At 39.5% G+C, this 18,218-nt stretch overlaps 1 protein-coding gene and 1 pseudogene across 2 annotated transcripts; one reads left to right on the forward strand and one right to left on the reverse strand.

Moving 5' to 3' along the window:
* The first annotated feature begins 958 nt into the window (after positions 1-958).
* LOC104604823 (cellulose synthase-like protein G3) lies at positions 959-6,623 on the forward strand. Of its 2 annotated transcripts, XM_088896123.1 has the most exons (6): positions 959-1,673; positions 2,947-3,099; positions 4,586-4,711; positions 4,835-5,263; positions 5,528-5,875; positions 5,994-6,623. In XM_088896123.1, the coding sequence occupies exons 1-6, from the start codon at positions 1,032-1,034 to the stop codon at positions 6,537-6,539; spliced, it is 2,244 nt and encodes a 747-aa protein (XP_088752249.1). In that variant the 5' UTR covers positions 959-1,031; the 3' UTR covers positions 6,540-6,623. The 2 variants fall into 2 exon arrangements, with proteins under 2 accessions (XP_088752249.1, XP_088752250.1); XM_088896124.1 differs by lacking the exon at positions 5,528-5,875.
* Positions 6,624-9,473: 2,850 nt separating this feature from the next.
* LOC104604822 (calcium-transporting ATPase 4, endoplasmic reticulum-type pseudogene) lies at positions 9,474-12,033 on the reverse strand (annotated as a pseudogene).
* Between the last annotated feature and the right edge of the window lie 6,185 nt (positions 12,034-18,218).

An 18,218-nucleotide genomic window follows, 5' to 3' on the forward strand; every position in this document is an offset into this window, starting at 1 on the left:
CCGGTGGCAAATTTATTAGGATCCTGCTAGCTGTAGCAGTATACCATGTTCCTTAATGAGTCCAATTAAGTATAAAAGACTGAATATTTAGGGATAAAAATACGATAATTCTTATTCTCATCATCTGCCAAGAACCATCTTGAATTGGTCCATGGTGACCAGGTTCTGGGCATTTGGTGTATTATCTTGATTATCAGTCATTGTTGGAAGCTTAGTAGTTTTTAGATTAAGTGTTCACTTAGAGAAGTTTTAGCAATGTTTCCACAGATAGTGCCGATTGTTACTATGAATGATGGGCTGAGGATAGCAAGATAATTTCACTTCCTTATCCGAGTAATGACATATATAAGGGCTGATATATCTGAGGACTGCAATGTCCAACCTGAAGATTAGAGAGCACGTCAGAAGCCCCGAGTATCATCCCAGGAATGAAAACTCCGACGGTTAAATTAATTAAGTACTAGGGGGTCGGATGAGGTCTGAGAAGAGAGCTCAAATGAGATCACTCAAAAGCTAAAGAGCTTGATAATAGAAAAGAGCCAACATAACTTACGTAGGGAGTGGGTAAAATCTTATCTGGCCGATGGCATGTGGGGCCATCTAACCTTTATCTTTCTATTTGTTAGGTTCTTGAGAGGCATTGACTGATAGGCACTCTCCGCCGTCGGTTCAATGTCAATAGCTCTGGAACAATAATCTAATAACAACATGTAACTAATTGAATGCAAAGGTAATATGGGTATGGGGCAGCAATAAATAAATAAATAATATTTGAATCTGAGTAGGACCTATCGACCCAATTACTTACAAGTAGTGTGCATAAGATGTGGGCCTCATGCATGTGTACAGAACACTGGTGTACCCGCTAACGTGATAGGTTGTCCAGCGCCGGTGACAAGATTTTGTCTCGACTCTCCAACCCATGACACATCGTGTCTGCACATCGTGTTCCTATTCCTCTCAAGAAATCATTCGAATGCCTATATTAATTAATTAACCCATCCAATACATCCCTGTGCCAGCAGACCAAGATGAAGAGGAGTGGCTCAAACCAAAACCAAAGTTGCGTGCACAGTTCTACCCCTATCTCTCCTCCTCCTCCTCTTCCTCTCCATTCGTTTGAGGTGTTGCGTCGCACGCCTCTGAACCGAGCTTTTGCTCTCGTATATGCGACTGCCATCTCGGCTTTGCTCTATCGCCATACCCTCTCTCTCCTCTCTGGCTCTGCAACCACTTTCTTTTCCTTCTCCCTTGTTTCTTTCTCCTTGCTACTCTCCGACGCCGTTCTCGCTTTTATGTGGGTAACCGAACAGGCCTTCCGGATGCGTCCCGTCCGTCGCAAGGTATTCATAGAGAATCTCAGTCGGGTTGTTGATGAGAAGAACTTCCCGGCGTTAGACGTGTTTATATGCACTGCCGACCCATTCAAGGAACCTCCGTTGCGCGCCATTAACACTGCTTTATCAGTCATGGCCTACGATTATCCCACAGACAAGGTGTCTGTGTACGTATCGGATGACGGGGGTTCGCAGCTTACGCTCTTTTCTTTGATGGAAGCTGCCAAGTTTGCTACACACTGGTTGCCTTTCTGTAAGGAATTTCGAATAGAGGAAAGGTGCCCCGATGCGTATTTTAGATCCACTCACAGTTGCGCCCAAACGGAGAAGATGAAGGTAAGTCCCACAGCACATCCCAACCATGTATACTTACTATTGAGATACACGGTTGAGATGTGTCATGGAACGCATATATGATTTGACAACAGAATCCAATATTCAGTATTGTATTAGGGCTTTAATTTTTTATTGGGATTATAGTTGATAAAAAATAAATTTTTTAATATAATTTTTAAAATACAGCCTTAATGCTCACTTATGAGCTTCATTTTCACAAGTGTGGTTTCTATTTTAAAATAAAAAATAAAAAATCACAAAAAGCCCCTTTCAAGTCATAATTCTGTTTTATAAAATCCTTAAACCCCCCCAAATTGTCATTGTTTGGAACCTCCCCCTTACCTTTTTTTTTTTTTTTAATTGAACCTCTCGTTTAATTTTATTAAATCCATCTTTTTCTCTAAAATTCTTTTAAATACCTATTAATTCTCTGTAATAAAATCGAGGTATTAAATTGATGTATTAGGTTAAACCAAACACAACTTGTGGTAAACCTAAACCCCATAAACTAAATATATGTTTGGCATTAATGCTGCACTTGTAGCTGCTTCTGATGCACGGCTTGGAGTACTATTTTCTAAAAAGATGGTGCCATTTTTTGTTTGGAGTTGTTGCTGTCAGAAAGGATGTTTCCTGAGCAATAACTTTTGCCAAATTTGGTATTGCTCCAAGCCATGCCTTATCGATTTCCAAGACGTGGTTTAGAGCACCATTTTCTATGAAAAAATGGTTCCAAACAAATGACTATTTTCTGAAACACCATTTTTTCTTACACAACGCTGATGTAGCACCTTTTTCTGGAGCAACAGCAGCAACGGTTCCAAATAGACACTAAACCTAAAACACAAATAATGCTATGCTTGCATGAAAACCAGGTGGTTCAAAGATAATGGATTTAGAAATGGTAGCGCGCTTTGCATCTCGCAAGCCCTCTAAACCCCTACAAAATTATCATATTATTTCTAACAAGGTTTTTAATACCTGCCCGGAGAATAAACCGGTCAGGGATCTGGTCTCAGGTTCAACAATCCAATCATTTGAATGATCAACCCGTTCTAATAAAAAAAATTAAAAAAATAAAAACGATCAAAGCCATTAAACAGTTCGACCATCCGTATCAATAATTTGCTAACCAAATCAATAGTTTTTTTTGCAAATATCCGATTTTGAGGAAAAACAGAACCAGTCACCTAACTGATTTTCGGTTTTTCGGTCCGACCGTCCGATCCGGTTTTGAAAACCATGATTTCTGATAATTAATTTGTGGTTGCAGATTATGTATGGAATGATGAAAGAGAAGATAGAAAGCGTGATGGAGAGAAGAGGTGGATTTGTCAATGACTTCATCTCCAGCGATCATCACCGCCAAGCCTTTAACAAATGGACGCCAGGATTTACGCGTCAAGATCATCCTACTGTAATTGAGGTTTGTAAGTGTAAAACTCTTCAATGACGTCATCCATCCTGTACTCCTGTTCATCATCATGATGAAACAATGCCCGTGGTAGCATGGAGTCCGTGGTCATGGTCGGACCCACCTCTGACGACGGCTTCATTTGCACGTGCTCAGGGTCGAAGAATGGTAGATTGGGCCAAATTATTTCAAACAACCCTGTAATATTCGGAAAAGGCAATTTTACCCTAGAACTTTAAAAAATGGTCAATTTAGACTTTGGACTTACAAAAAATCTAATCATAGGCAGATAAGGCTGGGTGTTGATGATATAATTCATTAAATAATAAATAAAATAATAAGAAATACTGATATAATATTATTAAACTTAAAAAACTAAAAATTAGCATGTGAATCTTATTTAATAAAATAAAAACTATTTAATATATATAATTATAAATATTGAAAATAATATATAAACTGGTCCCACTTAAAATTTTCTATTTAAAAAAAAAAAATTGACGCCACTTAAAATTTTAAGTGGATCATCTCTCTCTATCCACCTCAACCTTGAGCTTGCTCTCGAGCCCTACTTACAGACGTTGACACTAAAAGAGTTGGTATCAGTCAGGCTCGATGTCTGCTTTGCTCACGATCGAGATGGGAATACCCCTCTCCATCTGGCAGCAATGAAAGGCTGAGTGGAGGTCCTCATAGAACTAGTTGGGGTGAGACCCGAAGCAACTCAAGTGCTTATTGATCATGGAGAGGCCATTCTGCACCTGTGTGAAGTATGACCAATCGGAGGCACTGAAACTGCTGCTGAGCTTAATGGGTGATGATGAAACATTTATCAACTCCAGAGATGAAAATGGCAATACCATATACCATCCTCCATCTCGAAGTGGCTGATAAGCATGTTGAGGTAATTAATTTGCCATAGACAGTAAAGAGAAGCAGTGAATGTGAACTTGTTGAATGCCATCATGTCCATCGCTTGGATGTTATAACTAGGGGTGAGCACTATTCCGTGTTAATTTCAAAAATTCAAACTGAAAATTTCGATTTTAGTTTTTGGTTAAATCGGTTGATTGATTCAATTTTTGGTTTCAGTTTTTAAATTTAGAAATTCGGTTAATCGAATTAACTGAACTTTCTATTATTAATTATTATATGTAATATATAATAAGACCCACTTGCAAAATTTCAATTTTTTAAATATAACAATACTATATCATTATTTCTTATTATTTTATTCATTATTTAGCGGATTATGAACAATGTCATTAACACCCATCATTATCTGTTTACGATTGAACTATTTTTTTTTTCTGAAATATAGAGTTTAAATTAGCCACTTTTTAGTTCAAGGGCAAAAATGCCTTCTTCAAATATAATAAGGGTTGTGAGAGCCGTTGATCCCACAAAAATTTGGCCCATGCTACTCTCCTTACCACCTCCAATCATTTTGATTAGAAGATCAAGGAAGTATTCATTGTGTTTTGTTTTGTGAGAGCAGGTTTTGTTGGATAGTGGGACGGATAAGGACGTTACTGGCCGTGCAATGCCAAACCTGGTGTACGTCTCCCGGGAAAAAAGCAGTAGTTGGCCCCACCATTTCAAGGCCGGAGCCCTCAACGTCTTAGTAAGCAACCTCTCTCTTCTTTTTACAGACGCTACACTGATTTTCATCCTTATTGAACTTTTTCTTAATTCAAGGCATACACGATACACCAATGGATTAGTGAATTTTATTTGTGTTATGAAGCTGCGAGTATCAGAGACCATGAGCAATGCACCAGTGGTCTTAACCTTGGATTGTGACATGTACTCCAACGATCCCAGAACCCCTCTTCGTGTTCTCTGCCATCTTTTCGACCCTGTTGTTGCCCCGAAATTAGCCTACATTCAATTTCCTCAGCGTTTCCATGGGATTGACAAGCACGACATTTACGGTAATGAACAGAAGCATTTGTTCCAGTTAAATCCAATGGGTTCAGATGGGTCCGCTGGCCCAAACTACGTTGGCAGTGGATGTTTTTTCCGGAGACGATCGCTGTTTGGAGGCCCATTCTCATTCTTATCCTCTGGAGTCCTACAACTACAAGCCAAACCCATCATGTCTGCAACGCCTTCGGCATTGTCTCACCATGTCGCCAGTTGCACTTTTGAGCATGCCACGGACTGGGGCTACAAGGTATTTAATAAGTTTTGTTTGTGTAGGAAGGGAAAGGCATGACACCTGAAAATCCTTAATAATAGCTAATTTGCTTATTATTATAATCTTCGGTGGGTGCTAATTTTTAGCACTCTTGAATCTTGATCTAGCACATTCTACCCATCCACATCCAACGATGGGTTTGTGGTGTTCTCATGGGATTAGGACTAATTGCCACTATCCTTAAGGTTAACTAATACTACGTCCATTATTTTTTTAGCCTAAACTGAAACTGTGACGCAGATGGGCTTCAGGTATGGATCCTTAGTTGAGGACTACTACACAGGATATCGGCTACAGTGTGAGGGATGGAAGTCAGTGTTTTGCAACCCTAATAGGGCTGCGTTCTTAGGGGATGTGCCACTCAACCTTACTGATGCACTGACCCAAAATAGACGTTGGTGTGTTGGTCTACTGGAGGTGGGCTTCTCCAGGTACAACCCAATCACCTTTGGTATTAGATCCATGGGCCTGCTAATGGCCCTTAACTATGCTCACTATGCATATTGGCCCATATGGTCCATTCCCATCACCATCTATGCCATCGTCCCTCAGCTAGCTCTCATCAATGGGCTCTCCATCTTCCCAACGGTACCTACTTTTGTATTCCTCTGATGCTATATTATTAATCTCATTAGATTTATGTATAATTTATATTAAGAAGAGAATAAGCTAAAAAAAATGGATGGCGTGGTGATGGTGCATGCAGATGTGGGACCCTTGGTTCTATTTGTACTGGTTCCTTTTCCTGGGAGCTTATGGACAAGATGCTATTGAGTTCACCCTAGCAGGAAGCACAATCCAGAGGTGGTGGAACGATCAAAGAATGTGGTTGATAAGGGGAGTCTCATCTTACCTATTCGGGTCCATGGATTACATTCTCAAACGGATTGGCTTTTCTTCCTTGGGATTTAATGTGACCAGCAAAGTGGTTGACGATGAACAAAGCAAGAGATACGAGCAAGGCATCTTTGAGTTTGGAGTTGCATCACCACTGTTTGTGCCACTCACAGCCATTGCAATACTCAACTTAATTGCATTTGTAGTGGGGTTTGCGAAATTGATCAGTTCTGATGGAATGCTCGGACAAATGTTGGTGCAGTTGTTTATTTCTGGGTTTGGGGTAGTCAATTCTTGGCCCATTTATGAGGCCATTTTCTGGAGGACCGACGGTGGAAAGATGCCTGCTAAGATTACTACCACTTCTATCCTCCTGCTTTTGGTTCTTTTATTGGTAGCCTATATAATGTTTTAGCTTTGGCCTTTGAGACTTGGCCACCTGCTAAATATTTCTATTTTCATATATATGATATTTTCTTAAACATTATAGATAGGCCAAGTTGCGTCTTCCTCGTACAATATTGATGAGGAGGCATATATCTAAGTTTCAAAAGAATAGTACTTTGTGCTATTTGAAATGGAAATGGGGACATGGGAGAGTCTAATTCTAAGGAACGTGACAGAATGGGAGGGCTAATTAAGAAAATGAGAATGCGATTTTTGTTTGCCATTTCAAAAATCAAATAAAAAAAATATGGTTTTAAAATAGATGTGATGTTGCATGGATTCGCCAAACTCCCTACTGGATGATAGCTCTGATGAATGAGGCTGATGAGGTCAGTCCACCGAACTGCAAGAAGGTAGAAGATCAGAGTACCTAGGGTGATGAATCTGGGTTGACCATGCCGATGCTTAAGTTAGCGATGAGAGTGTTGAAAGAATACATCTCGAGAGAAAAAACAAAGAATTGTTTGCACTAATCACGCATACCTTATGAATGAATGGGGAGGTTCTTTTATAGGCATTGAAGTTCGTATTTCGTGTGTGAGATATCTAAGAACGATTATAGCCCTATCAGTTTTCTATCTTTGGGGCACGTTTGTCCCATGTTGGCGGTGATCCACATATAGACTCTCCAAATCGTGTGGGAATCGAGGTCATGCATGCTAGGTAGGCAACGTGTTGTCGCCTGACTTGGAACTGATAGGTGTGCCACTCCAAATAAGGACAACCTGCCACGCAAATCAAAGGGTTGGTACCCAAGAAGTATATTAACTACTCAAGCCATTGTCTACCTAGGTCAGGGAGGTCGTGTCGCCCTCCAAGGTCATCAACTTGTCCTCCCAAGGTGATATGTACTGTCTTGTCGCATTGTGATCTACTAGCCTCTCTCAAGTCGAGATATAAGCCAAGCAGGTCGGTCTAGGTCATTCTAGCATCACCCGACCTAGCCCACGTGGTGTCGAGGTGTCATCAAACGGATTGGACCCGCCATATGTTTCTTCGTGGTTGATTTGCCAAGTTACCCCTCATCAGTTGGCCCCCACTCTAGAGATCAATGTGCCAAGCTTGACAAGGGAGTAGTCGAATCTGAGGTGGTTTCAACTTGACCTCTGGCATTGGTATGAAAATTTGGTTCTGTGGACATCAAAAACGAGTTAAACTCATTTTGCCTTAGAATACAGATTGTCTTAATCACCCTAAGCCATTAGATCATATCAATATAAGTCGTCCATAGCTCGACTTCCCCATCTATAAATAGGGACGCTTTGGGGTCTCATTTGCACTTGTCTTGGTGTTTGAGTGGAGTCAGAGCACCTTGAAGCCAAAGAGCTCAGCATGGTTGTAGTTATCGGTGAGATTGGCAAATTCTGTTAGTAGCTTTTCTTCGATGAGCCCTTATTTTTTTCCTTCTAATTTCCTTTCCTTTTTAATTATGTCGAGTAGTGAGTCCATGGGGGAGGAGGACTGTGTCATCCATGTCGAGGAAGGGTCCTTGGCTCAAGACTGGTGAGGTTCGCAAAAAGGGACCTCAACCTCCTAACAACCTCCCAAGATCAAGCCAAAGTTTGGTCCAACAGAGTTGGCGGCTGATGACGTCCTCGAGCTCGTAGCTCAATATAAGATCCCTGATCAGTTTGGCTACTCTCTTTCCTTAGGCCAATACCCCTGGGGACAAGATGAGGACAAGGTGTATGTTTTCAAGGAGGCTCTGAAGGTCGAGCTTAGATTTCCTTTGCACCTTTTCATTCCTGAGGTCTTAAACCAATGCAGTATCTCCCTAGATCAGATTCATCCAAACTCAATTAGAACCCTAATCAACACCATATCTTTTTGTCACCCTGTCAGTTTTCCCTTGACCATCCAAAATTTTGCCGTCCTCTATCAGTTAAAGAGGAATCCCATCGATAAGTACAACTACTATTTGTCCTACTGTTCTAGATGCAACTTACTAGGTGGTTTCCCTTCCAATGTGTTGGACTAGAAGAGGAAATATTTCATCCTAGATCACAATGGCGGGTGGCCCTTCACCTTGAAGTGAAGGACGAGCATTAGGGATGCTAGTGAGAACACATTGAGTGAGCATCTACAGCGAAGGGTACAAATTTTGGTCAACAAGAGGTTGTAGGTGAGTAAGTTTTTGGCCGAGGAAAAGTTGATCCAAGCTGGGTTGAGTCCTCCGAGTAGGTCATCATGCTAGACTTAGGTATATTTCCCATTGGTTTTTCACCTTGGCAACTCGACTTATTTCATCTTACTTGTGAGGAGACATGTTTGGAGTGCTAACCTCGAGACTGTTCTAAGTGATGAAGAAGAAGATGAAGATAGCCCCCAACAAGCATCCTTAGGTCGTGACCAACGAGTAAGTAACACTAGCTGCTATTGAGGTCATCAACCTTGTTGGGGATGAGCAGCAGGACGGCGCCACTATAGAATCTGGTGGCATTTGGTGACGCAGCATGGAAGCAATAAACCAGGCTGGCTATGCAAGCACCGGGTGAACACGAGGCTTCGTCGTGAAGCTGGTTGTAACTAGGCGTGAGCCTTTGGAAGAGAGAGAGAAGTTGGCGAATTCTTGTGTGTCCTCTATTAACTCAGAACAGGGTTATTTATAGTACATCTGGTACACTTGTAGAATAACTAGGAGAGTTAAACTTATAAAGCAACTAAAACAACTAAAACAACTAGGATAGACATCTTCGAAATCTTCTTTAGGCAGCCTTTGATATCCACCGTCCAATAGCCACCATCTTCTAGTGCTTATCCAATGCATGGGTTGTCACTATTATCCTTTGCATGATTTTCGCTAGAGGGTACTGTCCGATGCATGATCCTCTCTAATCGTGAGCTGTCGTTGGTTGGTGAGCTGACCCTCCATCATTCTCCCCCACTTGGTAAGAACTCGGCCTCGAATCATGAATGGGATACCCATGTGATCTGGCAAGTCCACAATGTAAGCATTGTCGTTGATCTTCTTAATGACCTTGGATGGCCGTATTTATGAGGCTATAGCTTGCTATGCTTCCCAACAAATTTGAGAATCTCATCAATCAAGACAACAGGAAATGCTACTGCCAATACCAATAGCCACTCGTTGAGGCTAAGAGGCACAATCCCAAAGACTTGGGCAAGGAAAGGAACATAAAGGATCAAGAAATGCAGGCCGAATGAGACTGACATGGCCAACAAGAGCCAAGGGTTAACCCAAGGGGGCATTGTCAAGAGACTCCCATCCTCAGACAAGGCATTGAGAGAGTTGAACATCTCAATAGCCACCAGGATAGAGAGGGAGAGTCATGACCTTAACTTTGCCAACCTGGAAATAATCACAGGGATTGGCATCAAATGAGAACACCTGAGACCCTGCTGTAAAAGGAGTAACTGTAAACCCTTCCCCGGAAGGACACTGTCCCCAGTTGGAGAGTTGGGAATAGGTGACAAGAGTGTTGCCATCTTGGCTCAGGTCAATACCCTAGAAAGATCCATGTGTATACCATATAATGAACACACCCACGGTTGCTATCCCTACATAGGACCCAATGACCAGGTAGCGAAATAAAATCCAAGCAGTGATCAAGGAATCCTTACTTCTACGAGGTGGTTTCTTCATTATGTCTTTATCAGGTGGATTGAATCCCAATGCTGTTGCAGGAGGGCCATCAGTGACAAGATTGACCCACAAAAGATGGACAGGGATCAACCCTTCCGGAATACCTAAAGCTGTTGTTAGAAATATAGAGGCAACCTCGCCAATATTTGAGATCATGTCCTTGATGAATGCCTCCATATTGTTATAAATAGATCTGCCTTCACCCACTATAGCAACTATTGTACTGAATTTATCATCTGCCAACACCATGTCAATAGCTTCCTTTGCAACCTCAGTTCCAAGGACACTCATTGCAATTCCAATATCAACCAATTTCAAAGCAGGGGCATCATTGACCCCATCACCAGTCATCGCAACCACTTCCCCATCTTCTTTCAACAATTTCACTATCTCTTGCTTATGCCTTGGTTCAACCCTAGAGAAGAGAAGCCTGCCGTTTTGATTCAAATGCTTTCTGATCATGAAGACTACGATCCATAAATTCCTTGCCTGTTAGGCTTTTCAAACTATTGTCTTCATAAGGACCAAATACACCAATTTCACGACAAATTGCTTCTGATGTATTCTTGTTATCTCCTGTTATGACTGTAACACGAATACCAACTCCTCTGCAGTCCTCAATTGCTTTGTGAACTTTTTGAGGAGGATCCCTTAATCTAACCAAACTAACAAAAATATTAGATGGTTTAAGTAAAGAGGTCATGGGCTGGATGATTTTCATCACCATTATAAGTTGCAAATTCAGAAGGCTCCTTGTATGCAAACCCAAGACAGCGCAGTGCAGTTGTTGACATTTCATTAAGGGATGTAAAATAAGATCCCTAGAGCTTTGATCCAATCGCACAATAGTGCCATCACACAATTGCATATAGGAGTTCCTCTCCAATACATTCTCTACAGCACCCTTCACCAATAACATATTTCTATTTGATTTTGACGTTGCAATAACACCCATTGACTTCCGATCACGATCAAATTCAAGAGTTGCAATCCGACATTCTGCGGACTTCCATAGCTGGCAACAATGTAACACATCTTTAGTACTCAACGATAAGTCCTGAAATCCTTGAGGAGGTCCCATCTTCTCAACTAGGACCTTCAATGCTGTCTTAGTAGACATTCCGTAGTGATTCCCCGATTGTGCAACTCCTGCATCATTGCAGATAGCAGCAATCTTTGCAATCGTTTCAATATTGGCATCCATAGGACCAGTTGGCCAGATGTATTCTGCCATCAGAAGGATTGTACGTGGTTCCGTCTACCTTGAGAGTTCTGAGTGAATCTTTACGAGGACCCATGGTCACCCTTCTTTCCAGATCTCCACTAAAAGTAGGGATATCCACATTGAGTTTAAACTCATCATCATTCCGACGGCGATTAAAATTGTCGGGGTTGCGCCAATTCCTACCATTTTTGTTGTCGTCGGGAAGAACTGGAGCAACGCCGAGCTCTAGTTCATCGTCACTATCATCATCAAGAACAGGATTCCGGGGTATGGGATTGATGAGTGGTCTATCGTGGTCGTCTCCTCCGGCTTGGTACGTGTTATCCCGGTTCCTTGGAACATCCTCCCATAACAAAGTCCGCAGTTGTCTAGCGATCTCTGCCAATTGCTGCTCAATGTTACGCGTGGCTGTGCGCTGCTCTTCGATTGCTCTCCAAATAGCTTGTAACCCCTGATCTCCATCACGGGGTTGGTTGCAACTGCTACCGTCTTGTTTGGCCATCTAACTGGGCGAACTCCCACTCTGATACCACCTGACGTAGCATGACGCACTCGACCGGGCTAACTATGCAAGCATCCGGACGATCGAATCGGCTTCGGACTTGAAGCCTCACGTAAAAGGGCTAGGCGTAGAGCCTTAGTAGAGAGAATTGCTAAAGAAAATTCTTGTGTATATTCTATTAACTCGGAACAGAGTTATTTATAGTACATCCGGTAGACTTGTAGAATAACTAGGAGAGCTAAACTTATAAAGCAACTAAAACAACTGGGATAGACATCTTCGAAATCTTCTTCAGGCAGCCTTTGATATCCATCGTCCGATAGCCACCATCTTCTAGTGCTTATCCAATGCATGGGTTGTCACTATTATCCTTTGCATGATTTTCGCTAGAGGGTACTATCCGATGCATGATCCTCTCTAATCGTGAGTTGTCGTTGGTTGGTGAGCTGACCCTCCATCATTTGGGCTCTCGAGGAGAGTCATCCAACTCCTAGAGCTAAGGAGACTAGCACTTTGAAGGCCAGCTCTAGGGCGAGGCGCTCAATCCTAGACCCATTCACGACTTTGGAGAGGAGTAAGGGCGCCATCATCCCAAAGGAGGTAGAGATGCAGGAAATGTGGAGGCCTGCTCAGGTCAGTGGCAAGATACTCCATCATCTCATGGTGGTAAGTCTACTTAGACCCTTTAACTTTTGATTTGCTCCTATCCTTTGCTTCTAATCCTCTTGGGGTTTTCTTTGTAGGCGAATTCCCTGGCACACACACTAATGGGTTAGGCCGAATCGAGTTTCCAACAACGTGAGGCTCTGACCAAGGACTTGTAGCGGTGATAGGGTTGCAGTTATATTCAAATTCTTTTCTTCCAAGGATGCAACAGTGGTTTGAGGTATGGTTGGATTCTCAAAGTTATTGATGGCAAATGTCCTTGGTTGATGAGTTTGTTTGATTCCTGTAGTAAAGACAAAAGGAGGTGACAAGTGTGTTGTGTTTGGCATAGGCATAAAGTTTTGGGATGAGGAGGGTCCAAAGGCACAAGGTGCAGGAGGGATTAATGGCCAAGTTCCCATGATGGGAGTAGATTGAGCAGTTTGGGATTTTTGAGCTTGCAAATTAGATAACTTAGCAAACATTTCATTCAATTTTTCTTGGAGATGAAGATAGTCACTATAAGGGCCATGAGTCAGCATTGTTGTCTTTGTTTGGAGGATCGCTATTTGAGAGATGTAATCAGTCTTAGGAGGGACTTCATACATGGTAATGAATTTGGGTTGAACCATAATGCTCTTTGAATTCTAGGTCTTCAATAACAACATTTCTTCTGAAAAGAGACATCAATTAGATCATCATGCATCATTCTCTTTTATTTTGCTTATTATGTCTTTCCCCTATGGCCTATTTTGTGCATCCTTTTTCCCTTTTCTTTTTTACTCTTGAATTTCTTTTATTTTCTTTCATTTTCTTTTTTCTCCTTTTTTTCTTTTTCTTTTGTATTCTCCCTAGAAATTTTCTCTTGGTTTTATTTATTTATTATTTTTTTGGTTTTGTTAAACCTAACATGTTTCAAAGATTCCTTATTTATTTTTTTCATCATTATCTGTTAAGGAATTCCTCCACTCTTTTACTTTTTGTTTTTGAATTTTGTCTTCAGTTTGGCATTTTTTCATTTATTCATTTTTTATTTTCACACTTTCTCACTGTTTTGGTATTTTCATCGTGTTCCTCTTTTTTTAATATTATTTTTTATTTACATTTTCCCTTTTTATTTCTACTTTTTTTCATATCTTGATTGTCCTTATTGGCCCCAGACAGATCTTGAAATGAGTTGGGCATTCAAGAACCTCAACTGCATCTATCCACCTCTTCTCGGTCAGTCACGTAGTCTAAGGATAAGTCTAGCTACCTAGCTGCTCAATAATCCTTCCACTAAGGTCTTGTTTGGCAATGTTTTGTGAGAGTGCTTTTGTTGTTCGGGAGTTCTCACGAAACAAAAATGCGTTTGGTAAAGAAAAATGAAAGAAACGGGCCATTCCCACGTGATGAAAGAAAGGATGCTATTGTCATTTTGTGCAAAAATATAAACCCAAGCCCTATATAGCAGTCCTCATTCATTCAACTTCATTGATGTTGCACAACCCAGAAGAGTGCTGAACTCTTGCTGTGTCAAGAATTGGACGACGATTGACTGGAACACATCTACGGCGAGGCAACAAAAGGGGTTGCCGAAGCTGTCAAAGAGCCTGCCTAAGAACGAGCAGCAGGTTTGCAACAACCATTGAATCTCGGCTGTCGGGCATCATTGGTTTCATATGTTCAACAGTCGTTGAGTATTGACTATCGTCCATCAGCAGGTCATCAACAGCCGTGTCGACTTTCAACCCATCAATGTCGGAACCCATCATAAAGATCCGGTCCTGGTTTCCTCCTCCACCTCGAAGAGTTGCTATGCATGGGGATGGTTTCAAGCCGCAATCATATTCCATGACCTCTCTATGCTTTCCTCCATTACCACCCCCCATGAAGCACCGTCATCCGCTGGGAGTAACAACGGTGGCCCATGGGCTGGCACTGGGAAAGGGACAAACCTCTTCTAGCTTGGACCAATACCCAAAAGTCGGGTTGTAGCACTCGGCGTCTGAATTGAATCGCCCTTGGCTATTGGTGTCGTACCCACTAACCACCTAGAACCTGTTATCGCCATCGTAGGACAATCCTCAGACACTCGTCCCTCTACTCCACCAATTGTAGAGCGTTCTTCTAGATGTCATGTCCTCCCACCATGTGACACATGTTTTTTTTGGTTAATTTTAGGCTTAATGTTGATGGATTTGAGAACTAATGTTAAGAAATAGCTCCATTAGTCAAACGTTGTTTTTGTTTATGTAGAACAAAAGTCAATTCTCAAAAAACAATTTCTCAAATGCCTCAACAAGAAATAAAATTCTTATTCTAACTCAAGAATTTCTAAATGAACAGGAATAGGTGAGAACGTTGCCAAACAGGCCCTAAGACTCCGCACTGTTAGGAGTAACACACTAAAATTGAGAATTTAGTGAAATACAGAAGCAAATCTTCTTCAGTATATAAAGAATGCATCAGTGAAGGGAATCAATAACATGAAAAGTAAAACAAAAACCGGGAATTAAAATGATGACCCATACTCACGATACTTAGCAGGCATCCTCCGTTTATACTCAGATAAGGGAAATAATGATAGAGGGAGAGGGGGAGATTCCATCCCACGTCTGTTTGGTGTTGAGAGGATGAAAGAGATGAATAGTGAAAATTCTCGAATTCGAATCCTTCCCGAATATAGGAAAAGGGAAAATTTCTTAAAGTACCTTAGGAAATTAACTAACTCTACCCTTACTATTTACATATTATCTTAAAGTACCCTTATATTTTTTGACAATTTCTAAAATATCTCTTGCCGTTAATTTCTGTCACACTTTGTTTACATGTAACATTGCGTGACTAATATTAAAACCGGGAGATTACCGCAATACTTGTTTAGGCGGAGTTTAAACTCTCCATCTCTCTCATTCCGCTTTAGAGAATTCTGAAACTACAAAAATTGGGTTTTGAGCTTACCTGAGGGACTGAGCAGATTCCATGGTTTATTTTTTTTTTTTCCTTGAGTTTTTAATTTTTTAGTCTGGATTAGCTTTCTTGGGCCACCTGATTTCACCTGACTAGAAAATAATAGAAGCAGCTTTGTAACTTCATGTTACTCACTATTCCCTGCTTTCTTGGACAGCATTTTGACATCTGGAAACAAATAATGGAGCTACTTAACCCATCGACAGATAGCACATAGTTCTGTCGTTCATTTTGCAAATACGGGTTCATACTTCATTTCACAATGAAATGGTCAAGTTACATAAATGATAAGGATATCTCAGTTGATTGTGATACAGGAAGAACGGGCTCATTCAAGGTCATACTTTCTATCAAAGTAAAATCAGAATATTTCTAACGTAATAAAGTTAAACTATATAAAGAATCTTTGATGCAAGTACCGCCAAGAGAAACACAAAATCAAGTAGAAATATGACAAAAAAAAAAAAAAATACCTTGCAAGAAATCTAGAAGCTTCTGTTTCCTTAACTTTGGAGAAGACCATTTAAAAGGATTTACAGAAACAAGACAACAAATTTAATAAAATCATTTTGTGAGAAAGTGCTTATTATAAAGGAAGATTACTTGATCACTAAGACAATCCACTCAATGATTGAAGATAGAAAGGGATAAAATACTGCATCAAAATAGAGTTGAAATTCAAAAGGCCTTTATTGCTTATGTGAAAATATATATTGAAAGCTTCCTTAGATTGTAATTAGCAAAACTCAATTTCAATGGTTGATCATTAAAGAAGTTGGGTCTTTCAGGATTCATAATGAAAAAGCATGCAAGCTTTTTGGGTCTCATAGGAAGGATTTAGGGACTCCCTTCAAGCTAGTAGAAATTAAAACCTACCATACAAGATTTGAGATTGATGACAACAATGAGTTCTTGGCGTGTTTAGGGGATTCAGAACAGTATTTGTGTGGTTCAGAAGCAAGTGATGGTCCATGGATTTTAATGCACTACATTAGAGAGCTAGAGTTTTGGCATCTAGAACAAAGAGAGCCCAGATAGAGTGGTGGGAAAGAATCGATGCATTTGTTTATTTTTCAATTTTCAAGCAATTGACTAAGAAGGTTGTAGTACAGAGGCGTCATTAAAAGTTCAAGGTGCTTCGGTCTATACAGAGGCATCATTAGAAAAAACAAAGACCCATGCAGTTTTATCTACTATTTCTTTCGCACTCTATTTATCATTTAAATAATTATTATTTCTTATTTATTTTAAAAAATATAAAAAACAAATAAATAAACATTATATAATACATTCAAAAAATATTTATTAAAGAACAAATTTCAATTGCTTGTGGAATATATAATAGATGATCCATAAAATTATAATATATTCAATCATTGTGATCAAATGATAAAATATAATTAATTAATTATTTATTTTTTAATTCTATAAATATAAAAATAAAAAAAATATATTAAAGAAGAAATTTCAATTGGTGTGATCAAATGATAAAATATAAATAATTATTATTTATTTTTATTCTAAAAATATAACAAATAAAAAAAATATTAAAGAAGAAATTTCAATTGTTCTATGAATATGATAGATAAATCTATAGATCTAAAACATATTTAGTCTTTATACACAAAGAAAAAAATTATACTTTCAAATTTTTTGTTAATTTATATTTTCCCCAAATATCTCATAAAATTTCCATAAATTTACAGATAACACAAAAAAAATGTGATTTTGGATGTAAGAAATGTAGATTAACGTAAATTTATACATTTAAGAAAAAAGAAATCATAAGATATTATAAAAAATTGAAAAAAATTACCTATTTTTTACCATATTTTTTAAAATTTCAAAAAGAATAACGATTCACACTTGTTTCTTGCAAAATTTTGCAAATCTAACACTCTAGGAATAAGGTTTGGAGTTTTAGAGTCATTTGGGGGGTGAAATATGTTTAGGTTGGTGAACATAAATGCCATGGCCATGTGAATTCCACTCATGTAGAAGCAAATGGCTAATTCTTTAAACCAGCTATAAAACTAATCAAATATTGTTAATCTCAAAGGATAAATGGAGGAATTGATTGTATAACCACTAATTGATTGAAAAATCATGTAACTTGTTATAGGAAAACAAGGCAACCGAATAACACCCAAACACTCTTCAAATGTAGTATGGGGATTTAGATAACTTTAAACAGCTTAATGAAACTCTTTTTTTTTTAAGTTAACTGATAGAATCCTAATGGAGGGGGAATTTGTTGGAAAGTGATACTTCAGAAGGTCTTTGTTGTAAATGAAAGTTTGGGGGTAATTATCACTAATCCCATATTACAGGGGTAATTGTCACTAATCCCATATTACAGGGGTATATTCGTAATGCCATTCCACCAAGAATAGGAATTGCATCCTATCCAACCAAACTCTTGGAATTGGGATAGTGGAATTTGATTGCAAAACCCTATTTCTACAAACCAAACAGACCTTTAATTTACCACTTTCTTGCATCACCATGTGGTTCATTTTCCATTTATCAACTTTTGTGAACTTGGACCTCACCAATCTTATTGTCTATACTTTGCCTTACACTTAATCTTTTCTTTGTTCCATGTTTTGTTTCCAATTTGGACGAGTTTATGGGAAATTCTAAAAAATGTTCTACACCATTTCCATTTTGAGGTTATATCAACATGTGAGAATCGTATGATATAGAACAATTACAACCA

The sequence above is a fragment of the Nelumbo nucifera genome, chromosome 1, assembly GCF_055504915.1.
Source record: "Nelumbo nucifera cultivar China Antique chromosome 1, China Antique-T2T, whole genome shotgun sequence".
In the NCBI taxonomy this organism is placed as follows: Eukaryota; Viridiplantae; Streptophyta; class Magnoliopsida; order Proteales; family Nelumbonaceae; genus Nelumbo; species Nelumbo nucifera.